General features: G+C 48.4%; 2 protein-coding genes across 2 annotated transcripts; both read right to left on the reverse strand.

The window, feature by feature from the left end:
- Positions 1-897: 897 nt before the first annotated feature.
- LOC121110490 lies at positions 898-12,853 on the reverse strand. The gene is made up of 6 exons (XM_046939372.1): positions 12,705-12,853; positions 6,373-6,439; positions 4,709-4,914; positions 4,369-4,499; positions 2,122-2,207; positions 898-1,387 (listed from the first exon to the last, which is right to left on the reverse strand). The coding sequence occupies exons 1-6, from the start codon at positions 12,851-12,853 to the stop codon at positions 1,286-1,288; spliced, it is 741 nt and encodes a 246-aa protein (XP_046795328.1). The 3' UTR covers positions 898-1,285.
- A 3,346-nt stretch (positions 12,854-16,199) lies between these two features.
- LOC769512 lies at positions 16,200-24,048 on the reverse strand. Its single transcript, XM_001232795.7, has 8 exons — positions 23,877-24,048; positions 22,368-22,479; positions 21,662-21,806; positions 20,612-20,725; positions 19,941-20,085; positions 19,538-19,686; positions 18,913-19,052; positions 16,200-17,449 (listed from the first exon to the last, which is right to left on the reverse strand). Exons 2-8 carry the CDS (start codon positions 22,471-22,473, stop codon positions 17,325-17,327), a joined length of 924 nt encoding a protein of 307 aa, XP_001232796.2. The 5' UTR covers positions 22,474-22,479; positions 23,877-24,048; the 3' UTR covers positions 16,200-17,324.
- Positions 24,049-24,813: the final 765 nt, after the last annotated feature.

The following is a 24,813-nucleotide window of genomic DNA, read 5'->3' on the forward strand; positions in this document are numbered from 1 at the left end:
GTCCCTCAGTGCCACATCTTCATGGTTCTTGAACAGCTCCAACGATGGTGACTCCACCACCTCCCTCTGGGGCAGAGCCTTTCCCCAACCCTCCAACCTTCTCCTGACACAGCCCCACACCATCCCTTCAAGCCCTGTCACCATCCTCAGAGTGCACAGCTTCGTGCTGCCCCTCCACTCCCTGTGAGGAGCTCTAGGCTGCCATGACACCCACCGCAGTGACAGCTCATCCACACCACACCAGGAAAGGAGGAGGTCCTGGATGCCCTCTGTGTGCTTTGCAGCCCCTTGTCCTCCTGTGAGAGAAACTGGCAGGGTGGCGATGAGAACAGGGTACAAAGAGAACCCCATCACAGAGAAGGCCAGCTGACAGCTCCGGGGGCTCCTTGGCTGATCCTGAGCGGAGGTGCGAGGTGACTCAGGCCCGAGTGACAGTCACTGGGCACGGTGATGAGCACAACACACGGTGAGCACCGTGCTGCCGTGATCCGTCCTCCAGCTGTGAGTCAGCCCACAGGCACGTGGAAATGCTTTCAACCATGAGTCAAAGCTGAGCTCCTCGCTGGAAGGGTTGAGCAAATCGATACGCAGTGCTGGCTGATGGGTCAGGTGTGTAGGAGATGAGGTGCCCAGCCATGAGCGGCATGGGATCACTTCAGACGGAATCTTCACAGCCCCTTTGATGCACAGGGAAACCAAGGCAGGCTAAAACTAAGCCTCTGTGCCATAAACCCCATCTGCAAGCAGCAGACCACAGCACTGCAAAGACCGGTCCCCCCTCCTCAGTGCTGGAGCTCAGATGCAACAGTTCATGCCATGTGCAACCACAGGTTAGCTGAAGAAACAGAGCAGCTTTTGAGGCCTGTAATCCCATGAAAACACATAAAACCACAGATGTCTGTCTGTATGTTTTTGTTTACATTCAATTTAAGCAGCCAAAGCACTTTTTTTTCCCTGATTTTTTTTTTTTTCCCCTGTATGTCACAGAAAAAAATGCCATGCTTTCTGTCTGGAAGCTCTGTGCCAGAACACCCATAGCAGCTCTCATTTAAGCCACATGAACTGTGTGGTAACATGGTAACACTCCTTCCTTGGCTCTCCCACTTGAAAAACATGATTAAGGTAGTGTCTCAGGCTGACAGCCACAATAAGAAGATAAAAGGAAGGAGGCCACCATGGTCTCAGTCTAAATAAGGTTTGTTTAGTGGTTGCTGCAGGGGGATTTTCACCTGGGACCTTCCCAGCCACTTGTGTTGACCTCTTCCCTGAGGTCTGTTTCTGGATGCTACCAAGGTTTTTTGTTTTGCTTTTGCTTTTTGGAGTCCAGTTCATAGCCACATCTGGTTCCCAAACTGTTGCAGCCAACATCAAATCCTGCTGCTTCCACCTGAAAGATGAAAACACCTCCTACTGCTGCGTGTTATTGTGTGTTTTTCATCCCTGAACTTCATCTGTTGCATCCTTGTCCTCTCGCCCTGGAAAACTCCTGCAGCCCCTTGGTTTTTGTGCATTCCCCTGAAGTGAGTACCCATGACACGGGTGAGGAAGACGCCTTGCTCTGAATATTACCCGATGGCAAACACTCTGTCCCAGGCTGATGCCTGCAGACTTGAGCTACGGCAGCTTATTGCAGCCTGTAATGAATCAGAGAGCTGTGAAAGCACAGGCTTGCTACCAGGAGCCAGCAACCCACCTTCCTAGCAAATGCTCAGCCCTGACCATGCGCCATCTGGGGCTCTGGTGGCTCTGTTAATTCTTGCATGGCCCCAGAGGAGACACAGTGTTCCTCTATGGAAGGAGAAACCCCTAGTGGCCTGGTGATAGATAGGCCATAAGGCATGTTGGCTGCTTCTATGACAATAAAATGACAGCTGCTAGGAACACAGCATCATTTTGTTCCAGGCCAGCTATTGCCCAGGAATGGTTAGGAAACGTCTGAGCTGGGGACCTATCAAAGGAAGCAGCTTTGATAGGTCACAGAAAACTTTGACAGCACTGGTACATCACCAGCGGGCCTCAGGACCAGAAAACCACTCAGGACATGCTTCATTAATCCAGGTATCCATTGTCTTTGAGGCTTGATGATGGACCACAAAGTCCACTGATGGAACCCAAACTCACCTCTCTTCCTCTGTGCAACGACCAAATCAACGCCCACAACAGCAAGGCTCTCAGCCACGGAAAATGAGACATTCCCAGCAGGAAACCTAGGAGAAAACATACTGTTTTTTTAAAAGCTTGTTGCCTGGTTGCAAGAAAAGGGGAGGAGAATTTAAGCTGCCTCTTGGTTGAGCACCCTGTGAGTCACTCGGATGCTGAGGTGTGGTATCCAGGCCTGCCAAGCATGGCAGACCCGCCCTTGCTCCCTGCTTTTGCCATTGGGGACAAACAGCTCTGTGTGGCTGGGTGTTGGCCCTGCTTTGGGTACGGTTGGTTGCCCAGAGAAGACGAGCTGCCCACCAAAAACGCCACCTGGGATGCTTTGGAATGGGACACATGGATACGTCCGATGGGGCACTTCAAAAAGCTGCAGAAACAGCACAAGTGAAGTGTTGGGGAAGCCAAAATGGGGATTTTTCTGGCTCCGTGCTCATAGCAAAGCCAGGCTGTGACCTCGGCAAGGACAGGAAACATAGGTGCGGTGTCCACGCCTGGATCTGGCTGCAGGAATTTTCCCTGCGTAGCAACAGTTGTTATGTAGCAATAACACTCAGCAATTTTTGAGGCACTTCAGAAATATTAATTAATCCACATATCAGCCTACTCAGGTAGGCAGCTAGATATTCTCACCCATGCTTTCCGGCTTGGGGAGGAGAGGTGATGAACTGAAGCGATGTCATGGCTGGGGGCTGGCATGAGGAGAAGGGATGTGATACAGAGGCAACAAGGACAAATCAACAGGAGCTCCACTGGAACTTCTGCTGGGGGATGCTTTTGCCCTCTAGAAAATGTATGGGCCTGGTAGGCATTTCTTTGCAGGGACAGAATTTGGAGGTACAAGCTGCAGGGCTCATGATCCAGCAAGGAAAAGCCTCACTGCTTGCCTCATCATAGGGAAAACACAAAGAAATACAGCAAACACGGCAGGAGAGCTTCAAAGGGCAACCAGGGGTAAGCCAGCAGCAGTGCACCCAGATGTGCAGGGGGTGTTGGAGGATGTGCCTGGATTTCCACCCAGCGAGGCAAACCTCCCATCAGAGGGACTTGCTGCTGCTCCTGCTGGCATTTTGCAGCTCGGTTTAATTACACTAATCACTGTGATGATGACTCCTGACATTCACCTTCATTAGCCATCGACGGCTGCGCTCAGCTGCCTCGGCACAGAGCTATTGATGCCTGCTTTAAATAACCCATGAGTAAAATCAGCAGGGAGACAGCATGTCTGGGCTCTCCCCTGGCACAGCCTGCACGGGACTGGCTGGGAATGCACGGCCAAAGCCAAAAATGCCATTTAGCCCTGACAGGAGGTGGGCATGACCTTTCTGTGGGCATCTCAGAGATGAGAAATCTTCCCTATTGAGTGGGCATCCTCAAATGCAACGTTTCTTCATGATGGCATCGGTTTGCACATTAATGCCTGTGATAAGTCCCCTTGTGCAGGATGAATTAGCAGGGACCTGTCACTCATTAACCATTGTGGCATGTGATACTTGTTTAAAATGTAGAAGGGCACCTGCTTGCAGCAAGGAATAAACAAAAATCACCAGGGTTTTATGCTGTGAAAGCAGGATAACCTTAGGATGAGTAGAGCTGGCCAAGATCCCCTGGTTCAGTGCTGTGACTGCGGGAGGCACTGCTGATGCTGGGCTGTGGATGGGTAACTCTCATTGCATCTTTTGGATGCTGCAAGCTGATGGCTGCTGCTCTAAACGAAGTAACAACCTAGGGAAGAAGTAAAATGTTTCCTTTATGAATGACGTGATTTATGTATTCCTGCATTTGATTTGAGCTTGTATTTAACATTTTCCAAAATACTGAGCTGTTCTGTGAGAGTGCATGGAAATAGCCTAGCATAACTGTGCTCTGTGTGAAAGATACAGCCAGCAACAGGCTCTGACTGCTTATCTCTGCATTGAAATCCATTGCTTTACACCAAGTTAAATTTCTTGGCGTTGGCTTTGGTGTGCTGTACCTACTGCATGCATTGGCCAGCTTCTCTGCTGTGCATCTTCGTGCTGTGATGTACAGCATACTCACAGCAATGCAATGCACTTTTGCACTCCTGCCGAGGATGCTGTCGCTTCAAAGCCATTGTATGTGGTCACAGGGTGGGAAGATTCTGAAGGCTGCTTCTTCCCTGGAAAGGCATTGCCTGCCTCTTTCCTACTTTGAAACCACAGGAACACAGCTCTCTGCTTCGGAGCTTACCTTGGGTTGCACTGGGACACTGCTGATGACAGCACTGGAGAGCAAAAGCCACCCAGAAACGGAACTGGGTCCCATCATGGTGAAGCAAGGAAAGACTTCTGTCCTGCCTCGATGAGCAGCCAGCTCCTGACCTGGTTAAATGCTGCTTCAAAGGCAAGAGAAAACTTCCACAACCCCCCAGCGTGCCCTGCGTTCCCACTGCCAGCACCCTTCCTACCCTGCTGCAGATATTGGGACACCCCAATCTGCACCCACCCCTGCTGCAGGAAGGCAGGTGCACCCCACATACCCCATGAACCCAAGCCTTCAGGTAAAAATCAGTAAAACCCAGTGGTCATACTGGTCTTGTGGCTGCAGCAGAGCTGGTAGCAAGCAATGGGCACTCGCAGCGTCACTCCATCCTGGGCTCTGGTCCAGCGTCCTCCTCCAGCTCCCTGTCAGAAAGGAGGGAAAAAGAGGATGGAGGCTCACATACCCTCGGTTTCTGTACGTCTGCCCGAATATGTGTACAGATTTTGATACAACGAACACACTATTTTTAGTTTCCTTAGGGGTATGTTTGGGAGCAAGCCCTTAACTGTTGCTGTGCTGCTATAGAAACCGTATCCATGTACATGGACATGTTTACAATGGTTTTAAACGCCATAAACTTTCAAGGGCAAAGTCGAGCAGCTTATTTCCATTAAAGTCACTGCCCTGCTGTGGCTTTATCTTACTATTGCATTTAGTAATTTAGGACCCTTCTCAGCTTTAGCTGGCCCCGTAAAGTTTTCATCGTGAGAAAGGCTCACCGGGAGCGACCTAACTTACTAAAACAATAATAAAGACATGGCCAGCTTTTAGTTTACATTTCAGGGAGAGAGAAAGCCGTCCTTTTTGTTTATTCTAAGACTTCCTAACTTTAGCCTTCCCCATCCCTGATTAGCCCCACATCTCCAGAAGTGTGTGGTGGGGCACAGATGGACCTTTTCCTGGAGATCCAGCACCGTGCTGGGACTGTGCTGCTCCCTCTGCCACAGCACAAAGCTCTGCTCACTCTTCCTTAGGCTTAAGCTGGTTTTCCCCAAGTTAGCCCAGATCTATAGGAAGCAAGTCTGCTCCAAAGCAAAGGGAACAAATGGGGCTTAGCACTCAACAGAGCTTGCTCCTAGACTAATGTAATGCCTCAAACGTAGGCACCTCCTGTCCTTTCTTGTACAAATCTGCTTGTGCTTGCCTGGTTATTACTTGTAATTTTGTCCCAGCAAGCACCATTTATTAATGTTTACAAGGCCATGCAACATGCAATAAAGCTGACAACAAACAAGCAGCAGCTGCAGTTAGATCCAAACAGGTGAGTGGAGGCAGGTGTTGGTGGCTGTGCCAGCAGGTGGCTCTGACTGTCATCCCTGCTCATGGGATGGAGGTGGTTCTGGTCTGGATGCACTGGTTCAAACAGCCAGCAGCCAAAATGCAGATCTTACTGCCAGTGAGCAGCCTCCTCATCACCCGTTTGGACCCAGGGCTATCCAAGTGCTCCAGCATGATGTCATGGGGTGTTCCTGCATACACTGGTTCTGTGTTCACGCACGAATTGGCTGGGTGCCCATGTATGAGCTGAAAAAGTCTCTCGAGTAAATTAATCAGGCCCTCATGCTGACTTTAATCATGGCCCAAGTGGGGATGAGTTGGGTGCTCGTGCAGGCACTATCTGGGTGCTCTGGTGTGAGATAATTGGGTGCTCACGCATGCTTTAGCACGGCACTCATCTATCTGCTGATGGCTCACTGGGCTTTCACGTGTGAGCTAATTAGCAAGTGCTGTAATCCCTGCAGCTTGTGCCTGATCTGCTCCTTTCTGTGCCGAAGCTGCTTGAACACAACCCGCTTATAAACTCTGCTTTCACCATCACTGCAATCCAAATTCACACCTGGCCCAAGCTCTGCACTCCCTCCCCATGCCCCATGCAGAGGAGTTTGCACCGAAGTAAGGCTTATACATGTTCACTGTAATCCCCATCCTCACCCCAGGAACATGGGCACAGGCATTATCAGCATTGCAGCCTGAGCTTTTAGCTGCTGCCAGCTCCACCCTATGCACCATGGACCAGATTATCAGGGTCTACATTATCACAGTCCAAATATATGGACTTTTTGTTACTTCATCCCTCATCCCCACGGACCGGGCTGTGGAGGTTAACTGATAACGACTGAATGCAATGCTTATTACGAACTCTGTACCTTCTTCCTGCAAAACACGGAGCCAGGAAGGCCACGGCTATCTGAATGTCTCTCCATTGCAAACATCCTGTGATGTGCACTGTAAGGTCATACTGCTGGTGCCTCCCAAGGCCCCATGGTTCCTGTAACCCCCACGGGCAGGTGGTGGACAAACTAGAGGCATCAGGCCTCGGGTGAGGTTTTCCATGGGCACGTGGCTTTAATAAAAAGCAAGATACCTTTTTTAGTCAAATACAGAGACTTTGCAATCCCTAGGCCAGCTCTGGATCCCGTTAGTCACGCTCGTTAGCACCTTGCTTGGCAGATGGCAGTGCAGACGCTTGCAGAGTCACGTCACAGCTCCTCATTGGGAATGCAGAAGTGTTGAAGCCATAAGTGGAATCTGGAAGGGGACGGGAGCAGAATGTGCTTACTTGGGACAGCACTGCAAAGGCATCTCTTCCTTCTGGAGCTTGTGGCCCAAGACTGGGCCACAGCCAATGTTCCATCTGAGGGGCTTGACACCTGAGCTGCCGTCAGCATGGCCTGAGGGCACTGGCTTTCAGTGGCCTCTAGTGGGAGAAGCTGTGGGTAAGCCCAGGAGCCTTGGGTCGACTTGTGCCAAGCTCAAGTCACTGCTGGGCATCAAATCCCCATAGTCCAAGGGTCAGAAGCTGTCCTGCTGTCCCAGAGATATCTCTGACCCAGTCCTGTTGGTTCAGGAGGCTGAGGGACCTAGAAGCTTGGCTTGTTAGCAAAACCTGGTGTTCTTCCAGAGGGTTGAGTGGGATGGGTTAAGGAAGGCTGACATTGGTGCCACACAAAATGGTGGCTTTAGGGTGGGGACTGCTCAAGAAGTGCATCTATTGACAGCATGATGAGGAGAGTACCAAGCCATCACCCTACACGTACAGACATGGGGCCTGCGTCTGAAAGCCAGCATTATTTCAAAGCCAGAATCACAGAGCAGAGCAGGCACACGAAATTGTCACCATGGAGAAGTCGCCTTCAGCACAGAGCATCCCAAAATAACTTGTTCTGTGGCTCTGAAAATGGTTTACGGAAGCTGTAAACATGTCTCATGCATAAGCTGTCGTGGCGGAGTTGTTCTGTATGACGGCTGAGGGATGAATTCCTCAATATGTGAAATGAATTTCTCAATATGAGGATTTCTTGATGCAATGTGTGCTCTCATTTCTCAGCAGTATCTACAAGGCCTGCAGGAAGAACATTCTGGTGTGCTCCTGAGCGATGCCACTGGGACCGTGTCCCCAGACTCACACATTTCAACCTGATAGGATCTCTGGGCAGCTTGCAAGAGCCACCCCATGACCCCATGGCAGAGAGCCATCAACCAGTCTCAGACATGCTCTGAGGACCACCTGGTGCAGGATATAATTCATCCCGTGCCCCAGCCACATGCTGAACTTGAAGCTCAAGCCATTGGCCTCATGTTTGCTGCTATGGCTGGACATGGGCAGGAGAGGTGATCCAAATACTTGCATAAAAGAGATTTCCACTCCCATTCTCCTCAACTCTACCCATGATTTCCCTGCAGAGGGGCCACGCTTCATTTTCAACCTTTCCCTTAGACAAGGAATGAAGATGCCTTTTGCAGTCACTCCTGAATCTTGATAGACCTGAATAGGTCCCCCCAGTTTTTGAGGGGTCAGCTCAGGTCTTTGATTTGGCTTGAAACAAAGTTGCTTCACTCTCTCTCCAAGTCATTAAACCCTTGAAAAGCAGCACTTTCCCCCTTCTTGTTCAGGATTGGAGTCATTTGTAAAAGCAAAGCTCATCTTAAAAGCAAAGAAACTTTGAAACAAAACAAAACAAAAAACCAAATAAGTTTTCTTATGGAAATGTCAACATCAGTCATGTAGCATAAAAAAGAAGGCAAAGCTTCACACTTGGATGGATCACTGGAGACACCTCACCCTTTGTATGGAAACCAGTTGCAGGCTGCAACTTTGTTCAGTATGCAATTTTTTTCTCTTAAATACTGAGTTCAACTCATGAGTTCTTTTTTTTTTTTTTTTTTCCAAAAAACTTTGTTTTCACCGGTCCAAGAGAATCATGGAAGGTGACTTGTAGGGCTCCTGCAGACAGGAGAACATCCACCATTGGCACCAGGTCAACACTTGAGAGCTCAAACACGGCAAACGAGCAGAACACCCACCTGACGTGTTATGTGCCTTTCTTTCTCCTCAGAATTCAGGAATAAGCCCAGAAGAAGAGGCAATCACAAATAGTCCATGTTGCTGCTTTCCTGGTCTGGAGATCCAGCCAAGCAATGCTGACAGCCCAAGCAGTGCACCCTCTGCTCCCGGTATAACATGCTGATTCCCTCGAGCCCTGGTCAGGAATGCACTTCAGCACTCACTAAACATTCAGTCTACGCTTAAATCCCTGGGGTTTTCTTTGCTTAAGCCCTGTGTGCTTTCTCCATGTGCTGATCTGAGGTGATTGCGCACACAGTGAGAAAAACTTGTTGCTACAACCAACGTGTCCCTCTGGTATCAGATCAATACCCAAAGGGAGCAGCGTAGAGCTCCGTAATACACCACAAGCACTGCAAAGTTCTTGGCCATCCGCCACCTAAGATCAGACCACAGCTGGATGTATGCTACATTATTTATTAGAGCAAGCTACTGATAGTAAGGGCAAGGTCAAGAATAAGGGGAAGCAGAAGGAAAAGAAGGTAAAAATACTATATTTCTAATGAAAAGGGCACAGACAGACCTCGCAGAGAACATATGCTTGCAGAAAAGTCATCAGCCATATGGTTTTTAAGTTCTTTCTTCCTGATGAAGGATGGGGTCCCCTCAGCACGCTGCGTTATGCAGTGATTTATTTAGGGTGTCAGAGCAAACCTAACCCATGTTTCCTCACCACCAACCTTCAGCACTCCAAGGACCACAGTTACTATATTATAAAATAGCAACAGTAGCCCATACATTAAGAAGTAGTAATTACACATCACTATGGCTATGACTGTCCAACCCACTTGAACAGGGGAGTTTTCTTCTTGCGTGCAGCACCTGCCACCCTATTCCACCCTGTTTTGTGTTCCTTGTTTTGGTACCTTCTGGGGGCTGTTTATTTTTAGTGTAATCGCTCATTTACTCATGTGTTCCTCATACATTTATTAATGACTAAGAAATCGGTTGTGCCATCCGCCGTAATTAAATGTATCAAGTCAAATCTCGCCTGCTATTACAGATGAGGCAGGCAAGCTTTTTTTTTTTCCCTGCCTTGAAGAAATTAACTATATTAAGATCTACACCCAACAAGATGCAAGCGGAGCGCTCCTGGAACTGAAAGCTGTGCTGCACAAAGCCTCGGGAGATCAAAGGTTTTCTGCATTCCTTGAAGCTGTGCTTGAAGCAAACAGCAATTTTTCTTTTCCAAATCCTGCATTTTATTTTGACATCAGTGGGAGCTGATGCCATGTGTGTTTGTTCTCAGTTGTTAGTGGTTTGCCGGAAACCAAAAAGTGTTTTTTCCTTCTCAGTCCCCCTTTTCTGTGGCCAAACTTGAGAGGTGGGAGAGCTGTGAGCTCATCCTGACACTCTGAGGTCTCAGTGGAATGCAGGACCCAGTCCCAATTAAGGCAGCACCCATTAGAGTTATTACATGTGAAACCCTACCAGCTTCAGCCTCCCAGTGTCTTCATGGACACAGCGAGAAAGAAACATGGACAAAGGAAGGTTGTTCCTTGGCCCCATCTACCCAGGGTCCTCCCAAGGGCAGCTGTCCTCAAAACAAGCTGGAGGATTTGGAAGTGTGGTTCAGCATTCTTCATTTTATGTGAAGAAGGTGTTGGAGAGGAGAGCAATAAATGAGTTTTCCTCTTGTGCAAGTAAGTGGGGTGAGTCACATCACACCTGTGCTTTCATCAGGATACCTGAAAGAGAGAAGTGGTAGGTGCAGGTCCCAGCCCTGTCTAGACTCTGTAACAACTCCACAAAAGGAGAACAGGCAAAGGAATAAGCTCCTCTCCATACAGGGGAGGAATAGTGACCTGGTAATTAAAACCTAAGCAGAGACATCATTAAGCCACAGTGCCCCAGCACTGCACGCTGACCTGCCCGGGTGGGGAGCAGCACTCCCATTTCATCTACATGGCCAAAAATGTTCTGCGTGCTCTGCTAAAAGCAGAAGTCACCTAATAACCTCTCAGGTATGGGCCAAGATCCCATGAATTTCCATTTTGCAACATTGCTTAAAATCAAGGAAAATGTTGAGAACAGCTCAGTGTGGCTTAGTAAGAGCATCAGCTATCCCCACTCATTGCAGCAAAGCCTGGGGTACAGGGATGCCCCGAGCATCCACCTCACACCTGCGCCCAACTGTTCTGTATACAGTATCTCTGGTTTGGGATTTCCCGAATTTCCTCTTCTCATCTTGTTTTTATCAGAAGTGTTTAGAATCTTGGAATCATTAAGGTTGGAGAAACCACGAAGATCGTCATGTCCAACCATCAACCCATCACCACCGTACCACTAAACCATGTCACTCAAGCTGCCCCGAAGTCCCCACGCTGCTCCAAAATAAAGTATTTCTTGGGAAGAAAGTCAACTCAAGCCTTCCGTCTGCTTTCTGCTGTACTGCACAGAGAAGAGGCAAGCCCCAAAGGTGCAGATCCCCCAATTGCTGCTTCAGTTCACAAGTTCATGCACCAACCATTTAGGTCCAGCAATCAGTCCAGGCGGGATGGTGGGGCTGCCTATCTGTAGGACTTCCCCTGCGTCAAGCAGGCAGCCCTTTTGACCTGAGGGACTTGGCTTCCCATGGCAGAAACCCAGAAGGGACAGAGTTCACTCAACCCCAGACAAATCTCTGCTTGAGCGGTGTTGTTTGGGTGTCTTCCCTGCAGGAAGCAATGAGTGCCCTGCCCTGCAGGTCAATGGGATGTGCTCTGCTTCCCCCTGCAAGAGGAAAGGCTACTTGCAAACCAAACGCAAGAGCAAATTTGCACATGACAAAGGGATGCCCTGATGGCAAAAGGGTGATTTGGTGCAAAGGCATGGCCAAAGCCTCCTACTGAGGTATCAGAGGGCTCAGTTGCTGAAGTGCTTAGTCATTTTGGATGGCTTCTGCATCATCTGGGCTGTGTGCTCAGGGTGACTCATCTGAGCAGGGCTGAAGGGATGCTAAGGAGCATGGCAGGGCTACAAAGGAAGCTCCATTTCTGTGGCTAAATGAATTTAACAGCCAAGTAGCAACCAGCAGTACTTAATAATTGCATTATATGTTAAGTGCTCAGATACAGCAGTGCACCAGCATGGCAAATGACAGAGGAAATGTCAGCAGATGCTCATGCTGGGTCCTCCCCACTCAAGCTTCTGCGTGTTGGGTATGACTTTTTTCCCCTCTGAGCGTGGTGCAAGGACACAAAGGGAATTTCAGACTCAGGAAACAAGCACCAAAAAGCCTTAACCATTCTCTTCCTCTTCCTATGGAGCTAGGAGGAGGTGATGGCAGAGGCACGGTGCAGGAACGGGCTGTCCCCATCCCTGGAAGCATTCCATCATCCCACAGCATGCCATGACGCAGGGACATTGAAGTGCTGGGAGCTGGAAACATTTTTCTTTACTTCCTTTAAAGGGTGAGAAGGGGACGGAGTGGGGGAGAGGATGACTTGGTCTATAAAAGAAAAAAAATGAAGAAAGTTGAAAATGTGGAGCACTTGGCAGAGACCCAAGGCATAAGAGCACAGAGACCGTGAGAAAAATGTCAGTTTACTGCCCAAGCGGATGGAAATCAGATGTCCCAACAGGGTTTCACAGGGCTGGTAAATGAGTAAAGGAGAGGGGGAGAGAGAAGGGAAGGGAAGAGAAGGAAGGGAAGGAAGGGAGGAAGGGAAGAAGCAAGGAAGCAAGGAAGGAAGGAAGCAAGGAAGGAAGGAAGAAAGGAAGGAAGGAAGGAGGACTAAGAAGGAAAGACCAAGTAAGGCTAAGAAAGAAAGACAGACTAAGAAAGAAAAAAAGAAGAAACACTTCAAACCCTTCATCTCTACATCCACGCTGCACCTTTGTGGCCCTCCATGCGCTCTACAGAGGAAGTCTGGGATCAGGGCTCCCTCTAGAGGGTTTTGAAGACCCAACGAAAGGCCATGCCGTGGCCCTCACTCACGGGGCCGAAGCTATCCCGTGCCTCCAGGCTCCCCGAGCTCCATAAAGCCGAAGGAGCAGCTCCACTATCTCACCCTGTAGGGCAAGGGCACAGTCCTTCCTTCCCCAGAGGTTCTGCTGGCATGGGTTGGCATAAAGGGCCTTCTCCATTTGCCAAAATGGGCATCTTCAGCTCCTTGGGGGCTCGTCCAGCCGATCGAAGGACTGGGAAGCTGTAGGTCCACCCTTTGGAAAGGTTGCCTCATGGTGCTGCTGGACTGGGGGATTGGAGATGCCCCCAGCAGAGGCGTGTGCAGCCTTTGGTCTCTTGGCTGAGCACAGTGGTGGCATGGAGGAAGAGGAAAGTTCCTCTGAGCATGAACTATGCTATGCCATCAATCAGGCTGGCTCACTGAAGTGGGACTTTGGGGCCACCATGAAGCGATCTTGGAGGACGACCCAGCCAGACCTGGTCCCCATGGCTCACTGAGGGCCTGTCTGCTGCCAGCTGTGGGTTGTGGCAGTGACTTACTGTTACAGACCTCTGTCCCCAGCCATCTCCCATACTGAAAAGCATTCCTCTTTCCTAACAAACCTGCTCGACACCCCTCTGAGATGTTTGGCCATAAAGAATAACTGTGAAGCTCAAATATTGTTGCTAAAAACTTCATTACAGCACAGACTGCCCAAAGCAATGGGAGATTTCAAACACGTCCATGAAAAAAAAATCAAGAGAAGTGAACTCATCCTGGAGGTTTTAATTAGAGTGACTGCAGGTGGCAGGTCGCTGGGCTGTGGCCTCTCCCAGGCTCTTCAAGGGCACTGCAGCTCTCCAGCTGCTTGGGCTCAAGTTGCAGGTAGGGAGAGGTCATGCATCTTAAAAGAAAGAGAGAGAGAAAAAAAAACTAAACAGTGGTAATGTTGATTTAGCTGTCTGGTTCACCCTGAGCCTCTCAGGGTTTGCAGCGATGGTTTCCTCACCAATATGCACTAGATGGTGCTCTGCACCCTTGGCAAATGGATGTGATGTGATGCATTGGAATGGAGCTCGGTCATCGCAGGTCAGTGGGGCAGTGGGCATCAACAGCGGGGGTTGCAGCCTCATTAACTCCTGCACGAGTGCCAAAATAATCCATGCATGAGCACCTGATTATTGTTTGTGCATGAACACTCATCTAACTCATGCATGAGTGCTCAATTAATTTATGCACAAGAGCTCAAACAGCTCGTGCCTAAGCACCAAATTAATTCATGCAAGAACAACCGATTAATTCGTTCACAAGAACCCAATTAGCTGATGCATGAGCACCCAATTAATTTATGTATGAGCCCAATTACTTCATGCATGAGCACCCACAGAGCTCAAGTACGAGCAACCAATGAATTCCTGCACCAGAGGAATCCATGCATTAGCACCAAACCCACATGAATCCATGCTCCCTCTTTGCTTTTGCATGAGCACCCATACCCATGAATTCACACATGGGTACTGGTTAGTCCATGCACAGTGCCTGTTCAGTTTGGGCACGGACTGCAAAGGTCCACCCTGCATTGGAGACCTTGCAAAGCCCACACCAGATTTGGGACCTCTGATCACCTCTAAGGCCCACAGCCCCACCAGCTACATGGTGACCCCCTTCTGCAAGGCAGCTCTTGAGCATGGGCACAAACATGAGCTATTTATTCTCTCTAATTCATGTCTTGGGTTTCAAGTTCATTTCCAGTCCAGTCTGTTTTTTTAAGCTGTTAGAACAACATCAAGAGAAACCAAGCCTCTAGATCACATCACCATCACTTCCTGCACTCCAAACTGGACCCATCCCAAGCAAGCAAACTCTTTTCTCAATGGGTTAAGTACCGGGCAAGCATCCTTAAGCTCATTTGTTCCCAAAGAGGCAAGAAAAAACACAGCTTTCCTGGGTGGATATTCAGGGCTTGGAGGTGAAGAGTGCAGGGGGAGCCCATGGCACACTCATGGGGCTGCTGCCTGCTGCTGCCAGGGCTCTGCTGGGGCAGGGTCAGGACCCTGGGCTCCTCCAGCATCATTTTCCCACATGTTCAGCCCATGTGTGAGTTGCACCCAAGCCTGCGACTCCGCGCCGAGATGCCTTTGGCAGAAGGAGCTGTGCTAATCTCTCGACACGGGGCTGTCCCGGCTCTGCACAGATAAAATAAATATTTAGCTTTAAAACATCTAACAGTTTTCAAAGGGCTCGGGATGGCCCAAGCCTGTTTAGACTGCATGCATAGCAAAGGGTGCGTATCCCTTTCATCATTGCTGTATGTCTCTGGCGCTTTTATCCAGTGATCTTCACCATGCTCCCCAGAGAGGTTGCTCCTGTTCCCTTCTGAAGGAGTGGTGAGGCAGTGGCACAGCTGCCCAGGGAGTGGGCAGGTCACCATCCCTGGAGGCATCCATGAGCTATGAAGATACGGCACTGAGCAACGTGGTCAGTGGGCACGATGGGGATGGGTTGGGGTCCGACTTGGTGAGCTTAGTGGTCTTTCCCCATGATTCTGAGTCTATCCTATGACTCTACTTCTCCTCCCTGGCAGCCTCAATTTAATTTTGTTTTATTCCAGCTTGCGCCCTGCACTGGCCTAAGAGAGACACACAGGCTCTTGCCAAGGCTTGGAATTATTGGTTTTAGAAACAAACCCATTTTTTCAGGCTTTGGGTTCTTAATGCCATCAGCTTTCCAAGAATTTTTAAATCCAGTAAAATTCACCCCATCCCACAATTGCTCATGGAAACAAAGGCCGGGCGGACTATTTGTGCCAAAAAGTTGGCAGGCTCATGGCTTCGTGAAACGCAGCGTTGTTGGAAGAGTGATCTGTTGTGGGGGAAAATGCACATCATTGGTATTTCTGGTTCTAGAAAACAAGTGGAAACAAGGCATTTCAGAAAGAAACAACCTTTAAAAATAGCACATAGCAAATGGGAAGGCTTACACCGCTAGTTTTCAGCCCTGCTCTCCCCGCAGCTAAAAGGAAAGGGGCAGGCAGGGTGATGATATTTTTAGGCTCCTGTTCCTGCCATGGATGCAAGGAAAGCTGCTTTTCCCAATGCTGGCAGGGAGCACTGTGCTGTGGGAATGTCTGCCTGCCCCAGCTCCAGGGAATGGTGGTGGAAGGCAGCTTGGAGCCAGCAGCTTGTTTGTGAGGGGCCATCCCAGGGGCTCAGCACCAGCATTTCATGACAGTCATCAGGGGATTCCTTGCTGGGAGGTCTGCACAAGATGAACGTGGTGCTACAGCACTTATAATGAGGAGTGAGGAGCTCCTTTCAGCTCGTTTAAAGCCAAGAGGTCCTAACCCTGCACCACAGATAGCAAAGCAGATGCAGGAAAAGTAGAAGTCAGGTCCCCTGCTATAAGCATGATTTCCAAAAGTCATTTACTTAGAGCTTCATGCAGAGTTAGTAGAAGGGCTAGATGTGGCAATGGGCATGGTGGGAACGGTTGGTGGTTGGACTAGATGATCTTAGAGGTCTTTTCCAGCCTTAACGTTGCTGTGGTTGCATGAAAAGTGTTGGCAGTTGCTGCTTTATTTAAAAATGTGATGGAATGACAAGAACAGCATAATACAGACTTTGCTCTTCATTAAATGTAGACAATAACATGTTATTTTAGTAGAATTCACCTTCGTAATAGTACTGCAAGATATTCAGCATTTCCAAGCACCAGTCATCGAGGAAGACTTTCCAGACACCAACAAGGCACCATCAAATCTAGTAGGCACAGCAAATAGAGGTGGAGGTCTGACAATCCAGTCAGTACTCATTCAGGCTTCCCAAAGTAAGCCCACAGTGGTGAAGCCACATTATAAAGCACTGATCCAGGAAGAACTCACTCTACCCCAGCTCAGAATGCAAGAAGCATTCCGTGAAGCAGCAGGCTCCACCCTCCATCAGGTATGGTGGTGTCTGAATGGCTGATCTCCCAGCAGAAGGGCTGCAAGGAGGCAGTGACCAACTGGGCACAGCTCAGGACAAGTAACCCACTGCTCCCATATCACCTGGATCTCCCCTGTCTGAAAGGAGGAGTGGGGTAGGGGACACAGATCTGCTGTTACTTTGGGGCCATGGATGGAGGCACCGACACAGTGACAAGCTTCAGTAAGAAAGTCACAGAGATAATACTGTGTGCCGAGAAATGAACAGGTTGTCAGTTCCTAGAGTTAGAGCAACCTGAAATAGGCCGAAGACTTGCAGCTGTGTCAGAAGTATTCAGCCATCCCTCCTCCCATGCCCACCATAGCTCCCAGGAAAGGGTGAGGGCAACTCTCCGTGCCAAGCATCTGCTGACAGCCCCCCTCACACTGGAAGGAGCAGCTCTGTCATCACAAATGTATACAGAGCTACTCATCCAAAGGGCCTCTTCCTCCACTGACCAAAAATGAAACAGAGGAAGGTGCATGTTTGAGGTGGGGCTGCAAATAGCTGAGCTCAGAGAACAGGGGAGGAGGATGGGTTTGCAGGCACAAGCCTTACTAATCCAGCATATTTAAAAAAAAAAAAACCAGAAAAATAGCTAAAAAAATAGGGTAATTGCTACTGGAAGAAAGGACCAGTGGAAGCAGGATGCTCAGCTCTTACTTCTCCCTCTAAAGCATCTGACATAGCATCACCATGCCAGAGGTCTCAGGCTGCTGTGCTTGATGGCTGTGGTGGTGGTGCTGGTGCTTCCACTGGTTCATTGCTGTGCTTCCATATGACTAATGCCAGCCGAACAGCAAAGATGAAACAAGTCAGTGCCAGCAGTACAACTAGAAGAGAAACAAAGACATAGGTGAGCATGCAAAAGAATAGCAGTGCTCTTTGTCATTTTCTAACTCCTCAGACAGCAGGCATTGGGGGAAAAGGCTAATGCAAACCCAAAGGTCTCTGTCCAGGAGCCATTACCCCCCCACCATTAATGTCAGGGGGCTGCAATGGGGCAAGGCAAAGAGATCTCTTTACTGATAACCAGTAACATGCCCAAAGCTTCCAGGTCAAGGCATATCTAAGAGGGGAAGATCGTACAGACATGGGCATAGGAAAAAAAAAAAACACATGAAGTTAACAGAACAGTCCAAGAATAGTTGAACTATATAAAGAAACAGGCACCAGTTTGGGAAAAGCACATTCTTGTCCTACCAGCCAAACAAGCTGAACCACTAAGAATGAAAGTTTGCTGGTATAAAGGCAGGAGAAGCACCTACTGCTGGAACAGAGCCATCTGCCAGAGCTCACACAGCTCCACACCGCAGATGGCCATGACTACCAGGGCAGGAACCAACGGACTTGTGGCTTTGGCAGACAAACTCTGCTGAATCCTGATGGGTGCTTCTGGACAACTCCTGACTCCCAGCTGCACACCCTGCCCATACAGCAGAAGGGCAACACATATTGAGATGGCTGCGATGCTGGCAGTGCAAACCCAGGAACTGGCTTCAGCCATTGGTATGCAGCACTGGGAGGGCTGAGGGGTGACAGTGTGTTCCCTTCTGCTGATCTTGTGGTAGCAATCTGAGATTCCCCTTGCCACAGCAGGGCAGGGTTTGCACATCTCTTTCTCTTTCATGCCAGCATATAACTACTCATAACGACGCAGCTTTTGCCATGCTGCTGTCTGTATAGCATGTGTACGGCTTAAGCCCTTTTACAACATATGACTACATCCAGCTCAGCTACAGTGGCCTGCAGCAACCAAACAATCCTGGCCAAACTTGTCAGTGCTAGCCTAGACTCTGCACAGGAGAGGTGAACGCACAGGGCTTCGCATTGTGGAATTCAGATATAGCTCCTGCTTGGGTCAGAAATTAAAGCACTGCTCCATAATCACAAGCAACACAAAGCAAAGCCCACAGGCTTCATCCCAGCTCTGTCCTCTGTGTGCCTGCTCTGTGTTAGAGGGCAGAGTTACTAGCAGAGCACCAAGAGCTCACAGGGCTGGCAAGCTTCTCTGGGACAGCACAAATGGGTGATCACCAGGCAAATTTATTGCACTGGGAAGTGAACAGGAGGCAACACTGGGTTTGATTTCAACCCCAAGGCTCACAGGCAATAATCTCAATCGCAAAGAGCAGCACTCTGCTCCACTCTCCAGTTTGCAAAATGAAATACCTTCTAATAAGTCACTAGTTCTGTTGGGATTATTCATTTCTTTCTGCCTCTAATAAACAGAAGAGCTCTGGAAAGGTCTACTGGGCTTCTTTTGGACTGCTTTCAAAGATTATGAAAGATTCACCTATAAAAACACCGTTGGTGGTTGGGGAGGATACAGAGAAGTCCTTGCACATGCTGCCAGTCAGAGCTATTATGACCACTGGGTAGATGGTGAGGTTATAACGGACGTACTTATCGAGAAAGAAGTTCTCCTGGCAAAACCTGTGGAGAAAAACAATGAACAAACTGTATGGTTTTTTGTTGGAATTCCCCCCCCCTCCCCCTTAATAGCTTAAGATAAGAGTCAGATTAAGAATGCTTTGTTGGAGGCATGGACCAGAGTCCAAAATTATGAGTTTTAGTAAATGAATAAGATTAATAAAAAATTATCTAGGGTAAATGTAAGGAAAAACAAACCCATATTAGATGGGAGCTTCCTGCAAGAGGAGGGGGATAAAAGAGAATCTTAAATTCAGCATGTAAAAAGCCTCCTTGCTTCTTCCAAGGAGGGACTTGGCCATGGAAAATGGATTATTTTTTGCCCAATGTAATATCCCATAGGATATACCATGGCAAGATGACAATCAAAATTGGTTTTGAGTGGCATTTTTCATTCTTTGAGAGGGGCAGATGGTCCAATCTGATTGTGACATGTTAAGGGTAGAAGAGCTCTTCCAGGCCCAGTGGGAACTCGAGAGGTTGCTCACCACATGACAAGCATGAGGGTAAGGATGCTCAGACAGGCAGTCGTTGCTGTCTCATTGGACACGTCCCACTTGTAGATCAACACAACAGCAAAGTTCAGCAGAGTGGCGATGGTGGTCCATGTGGCATACAGTGCCAGCCCATTCTGCACCTGCCATGAGTACAGCAAGAGGACAAGAGTGAGGATAAGGGAGCCCAGATGCTTCCAATTCCCTTTGTTCTGCTTGCATCTTATGAATAGAAACACAAGGGTGCGCAGAACAGTGTACACCCCCAGCTTGCGCCAAGGGACTTGGAGACATTTCCAGCAGGAACTTTTACACGTGGATGCCCAGCTTTGCAGCTCCACTGACAACCCTCTGAGCTCCTTGAACATGCTTTTTCAGCTTCCTAAATGCCACCTACTAGGATCCGGATGAGCCAGAGGTCAGCTTGGTGACCCTTCATGAACCACGTGGAATGGATACTCAAGGCTCTGTGCGAGATGAAGAGAGCAGCACCTGTGGTAAAGGTGAGGGCTGCCAGCAACAGCAGGGCTGGGAGGAGGTATCTAGGGCAAAAAAAAAAAAAAATACACAACATACAATGCATTTTTTCAGTGGTGTCACAATGCCTTAATTCATAGCTTCAGTGTTTGGCCTTTACTGACTTTAAGTTAATCAAGCCTTTAATAAAGGTAATCACTACTTGTAGGCCTCATTTTGACATACTGTTTTACTCCTAATCATTAAGTTATTATTTCCTCACTGCAGCTGATTTCTTCATCTCTTGACAGTGGTGCTATTATAAGCCCTTCATGCCAGCACGATGATGAAAACAATCCAAGGCAATGAGTTTAACTGTATTTAGGATGGCTGTCATGGCTCTTGTCCTATCTGTTGGATGAAACACTGAGGAACAACAATTGTGAAGACATAAAATGTCAACAGCCCATCTACCTCATGGAAAAAAATGAAACAACTTGCAAAAAACCCAAAATATTAAGGGTAGCTTTTGCGAAGGCTTGCCCAAGTGTTTCACTAGTGGGGCAGTCACAATGTTAGGGTTAGAAAGCTGCTGTAACAAGCATGGCTTACTCTCTGTCCCATAGAAACAGCCATCCAACATTGAGGCCATTATTCAGAATCCATGCCACATAAAAAGGTATTGGCAGCAAGTCCGGCTTCATGAAGACGTATCCAAGTTCATTTCTGTAAGGAAAAAGAAGACACCCCATGAGAACCCTCTACAAGCACTTCTCTTCCCACAGCCACACAACAAAGGACCACGGGCACTCAGGAAGCCCCTTGCACTGATGGCAGCACACCAGGGACAAATCTGTGCCCACTGCTGCCTGCAGACACTGCAGGGCCTACAAGGCTCCCCAGCACAGCCAGGAGCAGGGAAACATGGGATAGGGAGGAAGTAAACACACCTGGGTTGCAATCAGAGCATATTTTATGGTGGTAGAATTGAGGCCATCAAGAACTACTCCTTCAGAAGCCTGCTTTGTAATTCTCCTGGCCCAACTCTCCTTACAGTGTATTTTGTAGCACTTTATCTACCTAAAGTGAACAGTGTCACCTGTAACCTGACAGCATTCAGCGCAGCTCCCAGTCAGGCAACAGGCCTCTTATGACAAGTGTCTGGAGAGCAAGGAACATAAACACTTTGGGAGGAATGCTGCTTCCACCAAGAGGAGGGCAGTGGGCAGCCTAAACAGACAGCTTCCATTTGTGGCAGTCCAGTGCTTGACTTTGCTATTTGGAAGGAGTATTAATAGCAATTTTGCAATCTAGTTATTAGTTACCTGAATTTTTTTTTTTTTTTTGAAAGGCAACTGAAATACATACATAAAATGCCATCACATGGATAGATTTCACCTCTGACATGAACCATTAGTAGAACTGGAACATTTAGTTCCACCACCGTAGGTAATCACTGTAACAAAATAGTTCATATAGACCTCCAACCCGCTTCTATGCTTTGGATGCTGAACCAGAAAGAAGCTCCAGAGATTCAGCGTGTCAAGCCAAGAGGAATGGCAGTGGTTTTGCACTGACCAGAAAGTCCAGGAAGGGGATAACAGCCCATGCTACAGAAGGAAAGTGCCACCCCCCAGCACGTGTGTCATGGGCAGGGAGTACCTCCGGCAGATCCCTGACAGAGCATACAGGAGCCACGCCAGCTGCCAGGCATAGATGACATTCCAGATGAGGAAAGTCCAGCCGGCCGGTGTGAAGTCAGTGCTGTACTTCTCTGAGATGTTGCCAGGGGTTGTCCGGAACAGACCTGGTGGTGAATGTTATTGCAGCCTAATGTATTATTACATACTAAGGATGGGGAAAAGACTGCTGATTTTCTCAACCTGCAATCTTCCTCAAGGCTTAGTCCACGCCTCAATAGATGTGAGAGATGAGAGGATGCCCTTGTTGAGAACGAACCACATGCTGCAATTGGCTTCCTTTTAAAAACCCATTACAGGATCACTATCCCTTATGGGGAACCCCGAGCACCTTTCCCTTGCACAGAACCAGAAAAACCAGTTGTGTGCAAAAGCCAGAGAGAAGCACGACTCATTTTTGACAGACTAAGCTGGACAGCTTGCAAACCAAGCACCATCCTCTAAAAACCCACAGCAACAGGGCCTGGAAAGCTTCCACCAGGGATACAAGTGCAACATATGTAAAAAACAGACTTTCACCAGCAGATACATCCAGACCATTTGCTTTGATTTCAAGGGACTGGAAGAGGCTCTGAAGGTTTGAAGAAGTGAAACTGATCTAAGGGATCAGAAAGTAAGGCAATGCACGAGACTCATCTCTCTGAACAAAAAGTATTTCCTTGCATTACCTTTGAAAAGCCCAGTGGCATTCCCAGCATTCAGTATCACCATGGCTGTGAAAGTAACCAGAGACAGCAACATCACAAAGATCTTCAGCTTGGGCATGGAGTCCATTTTATCCTGAAAAAAAATTAGAGATTTGGTTTGGGTTTACTAATGCATGCTTCGTTTTGTTCTCCGATTCAGAATCTGTTTTAGTACAAGAAATGATGCTGTAAGTTTCCCAGTTTTAGCTGCTGACTTCTGTTGGTGCTTTCACCTCCTCTCACAGCGGTATCCAAGAAGCATGGAGATGTGGCACTGCGGGACATGGTCAGTGGGTGTGGTGGGGATGGGTCAGTGGTTGGACATAATGATCTCAGTGATCTGTTCCAACCTTTGTGGTCCTATGATTCTTTATGAATTACCTGCTCACCCACTGGCTATAAAAAAAGATTCTAATGCTTTAGCAGGTCTTAGGAGCTTTGTAGATTGTAAGTCCTATATGCTACATCTTTTAAGCTTTGTAAGTAGTGACTTGAGCTCTCCCAAGTGATCTCCATTAGTAAAGACTTTGTTATATCAAGGAGAAGTTCTGTAAAACTACGTGTACGCACACCCACAGCATGGGCAACAGCTTTATTTCCCCCTCACAGCCCAGCACTTGAGCTGCCTTTTCTATACAGAGACACTTCAGTGCCTCCTAGGGTTGGCAGAAATAACATCAGAGCTGCTCAGTGTCTAACTCATAAATTCCAGTTCCCACTTCAGTGGATCGTTTTACAGTTCCGGGCTTTCTCTGTGGGTCAGCTGCATCCAGATACAGCAAAAAGGAAACGGGGGGGGGGGAAATTTAGCGGGAGGCTGAGTTTTCTGCTAAATCCATGAGCACCTTTCCTACCCACTTCCATCTAAACAGAAAAGGGCACATTCATTTGCATGAAAACCTTGTGTGTAAGAACTCAGGATATCAGATCCTGATGAGATGCCGGACAAACCCCCAAACAACTTGTTGTCTTGAACAGAGACACGCTGAGCTAGCAAGTCCTGAGCAGAAAAAATCCATTTGTAGTACCAAATACACGTTTTCTGACTCAGGAAAACCTAACTTGCAGATTTCTGAAAGCTTGGAAAACACAGCAGAGGAAATAGCACTGCATGCTTGCCCTGCTCTTCTATTTCTTTCCCTTGAATACTGATTGTCACTGAGCCGCCATTCGGGGCTGAACGGCCCTTCCATCTCCCTGCCCAGCCAAGTCTACGTTCTCCTGACAGTTCTGTAATTGAACTCAGCACCACATTTCTTTTTTATTAGCGTATTTGGAAGAGACCTGATCACACAGCTTCAGAGAAACACGTGCTTGCTTACGGAAGCCTAAGAGGAAAGCATTGCTTTAACCCCAGCCAATAGCTTCACCACCCATCTCTCACCTCCTGCCTCCCCCTAACGCATGGCTGGCAGTGAAAGCCCGCAGTGTTTCCCTGCCTGCAGTGATCAGCCACAAACACCCTTTAGAAGGAGCAGAAATGTTACTCACGACGATCCGCTCAGCGCAGTGCTTTGGCAGCGCCTTACCGCTGTAGTTCAGCCACCGCGGGCACTGAGGTCTCCTCTGCTTGAGCCAACCTACAGAGCCCTTACAGAACTTCCAGCAGATCAGCACCGGGGCATTATTTTCAGAAATCACGGTGGTTGGGAATGCTTTCTCTGAGTTGCAGCCTCTGATTGGCTACGGCTTCCTGAAAGCAACCACTTATGCAAGAGAAATACAATTACTTAACAAGGGACTTTTATAACAGCCCAAACAATGCACGTTGCAAACTGGATGACAGACAGAAGTTAAAGAGTGCCCGCACTGTGTCCTGCTCTGTGCTTCCACATCAACACATCAGAGCTAAAAATCACACCTGAGAAGGAGGGAGCAGGAATCACCTCCACCTGCATCTCCACCTCCTGCAGGGCTGCAGCCACATCACATCCTTTATCTCCCCGTTGTCAACTGAAAACATGCTTCACCACTGAGACACCATTTCTCATGTGCAAATGCAGCATCTCTCAAGCTGGTAGTACAGCAGGGGATCCCTAACCATAAGGGCGGTGAGTGAGGTAACACCAAGCACTGAGGCACACACTGTCACCCGTTTAGAGGCAACATCATGAGGTTGAGAGTGAATCCTGCTTGGGATTCCTTGTTCTTTTGCGTGGTGGGGGAAAAATAAACACAAGAACATGGGTGTGCATGGATTTGGCAGTGGGGAAGGGCGGGCATCCACCCAGCACTGCTGGCCTACGTTATCAGTGTAAGCCTGAGGTCCACCCTCTGAAGGCATTCTGATGATGAAACCAGCAGCTTTCAGTATGATTCAAATCAGAGAATACACACTGATCAGAAAAGCATATATTACACATATACACACTTTTACTTATCAGATAGTCCAAATCATCCCAGCATGATATCAGGCATTGCGTTTTCA

The sequence above is a fragment of the Gallus gallus genome, chromosome 3, assembly GCF_016699485.2.
Source record: "Gallus gallus isolate bGalGal1 chromosome 3, bGalGal1.mat.broiler.GRCg7b, whole genome shotgun sequence".
Taxonomy (NCBI): Eukaryota; Metazoa; Chordata; class Aves; order Galliformes; family Phasianidae; genus Gallus; species Gallus gallus.

Excerpts from the sequence above, each read along its gene's own strand:
- LOC121110490 (XM_046939372.1), bottom strand. The coding sequence starts at position 12,853 with ATGGAGAAGGCCCTTTATGCCAACCCATGCCAGCAGAACCTCTGGGGA. Across the intron at positions 4,915-6,372 it reads CCTGTGCCCATGTTCCTGGG|GAAACTAAAAATAGTGTGTT; the intron begins GTGAGGATGGGG and ends CATACCCCTAAG. Across the intron at positions 4,500-4,708 it reads CTGCTGCAGCCACAAGACCA|GTCAGGAGCTGGCTGCTCAT; the intron begins GTATGACCACTG and ends GCATTTAACCAG.
- LOC769512 (XM_001232795.7), bottom strand. The coding sequence starts at position 22,473 with ATGGACTCCATGCCCAAGCTGAAGATCTTTGTGATGTTGCTGTCTCTG. Across the intron at positions 20,726-21,661 it reads CTGTCAGGGATCTGCCGGAG|AAATGAACTTGGATACGTCT; the intron begins GTACTCCCTGCC and ends TTTTCCTTACAG. Across the intron at positions 17,450-18,912 it reads CACCAACGGTGTTTTTATAG|TTGTACTGCTGGCACTGACT; the intron begins GTGAATCTTTCA and ends TTTCTCTTCTAG.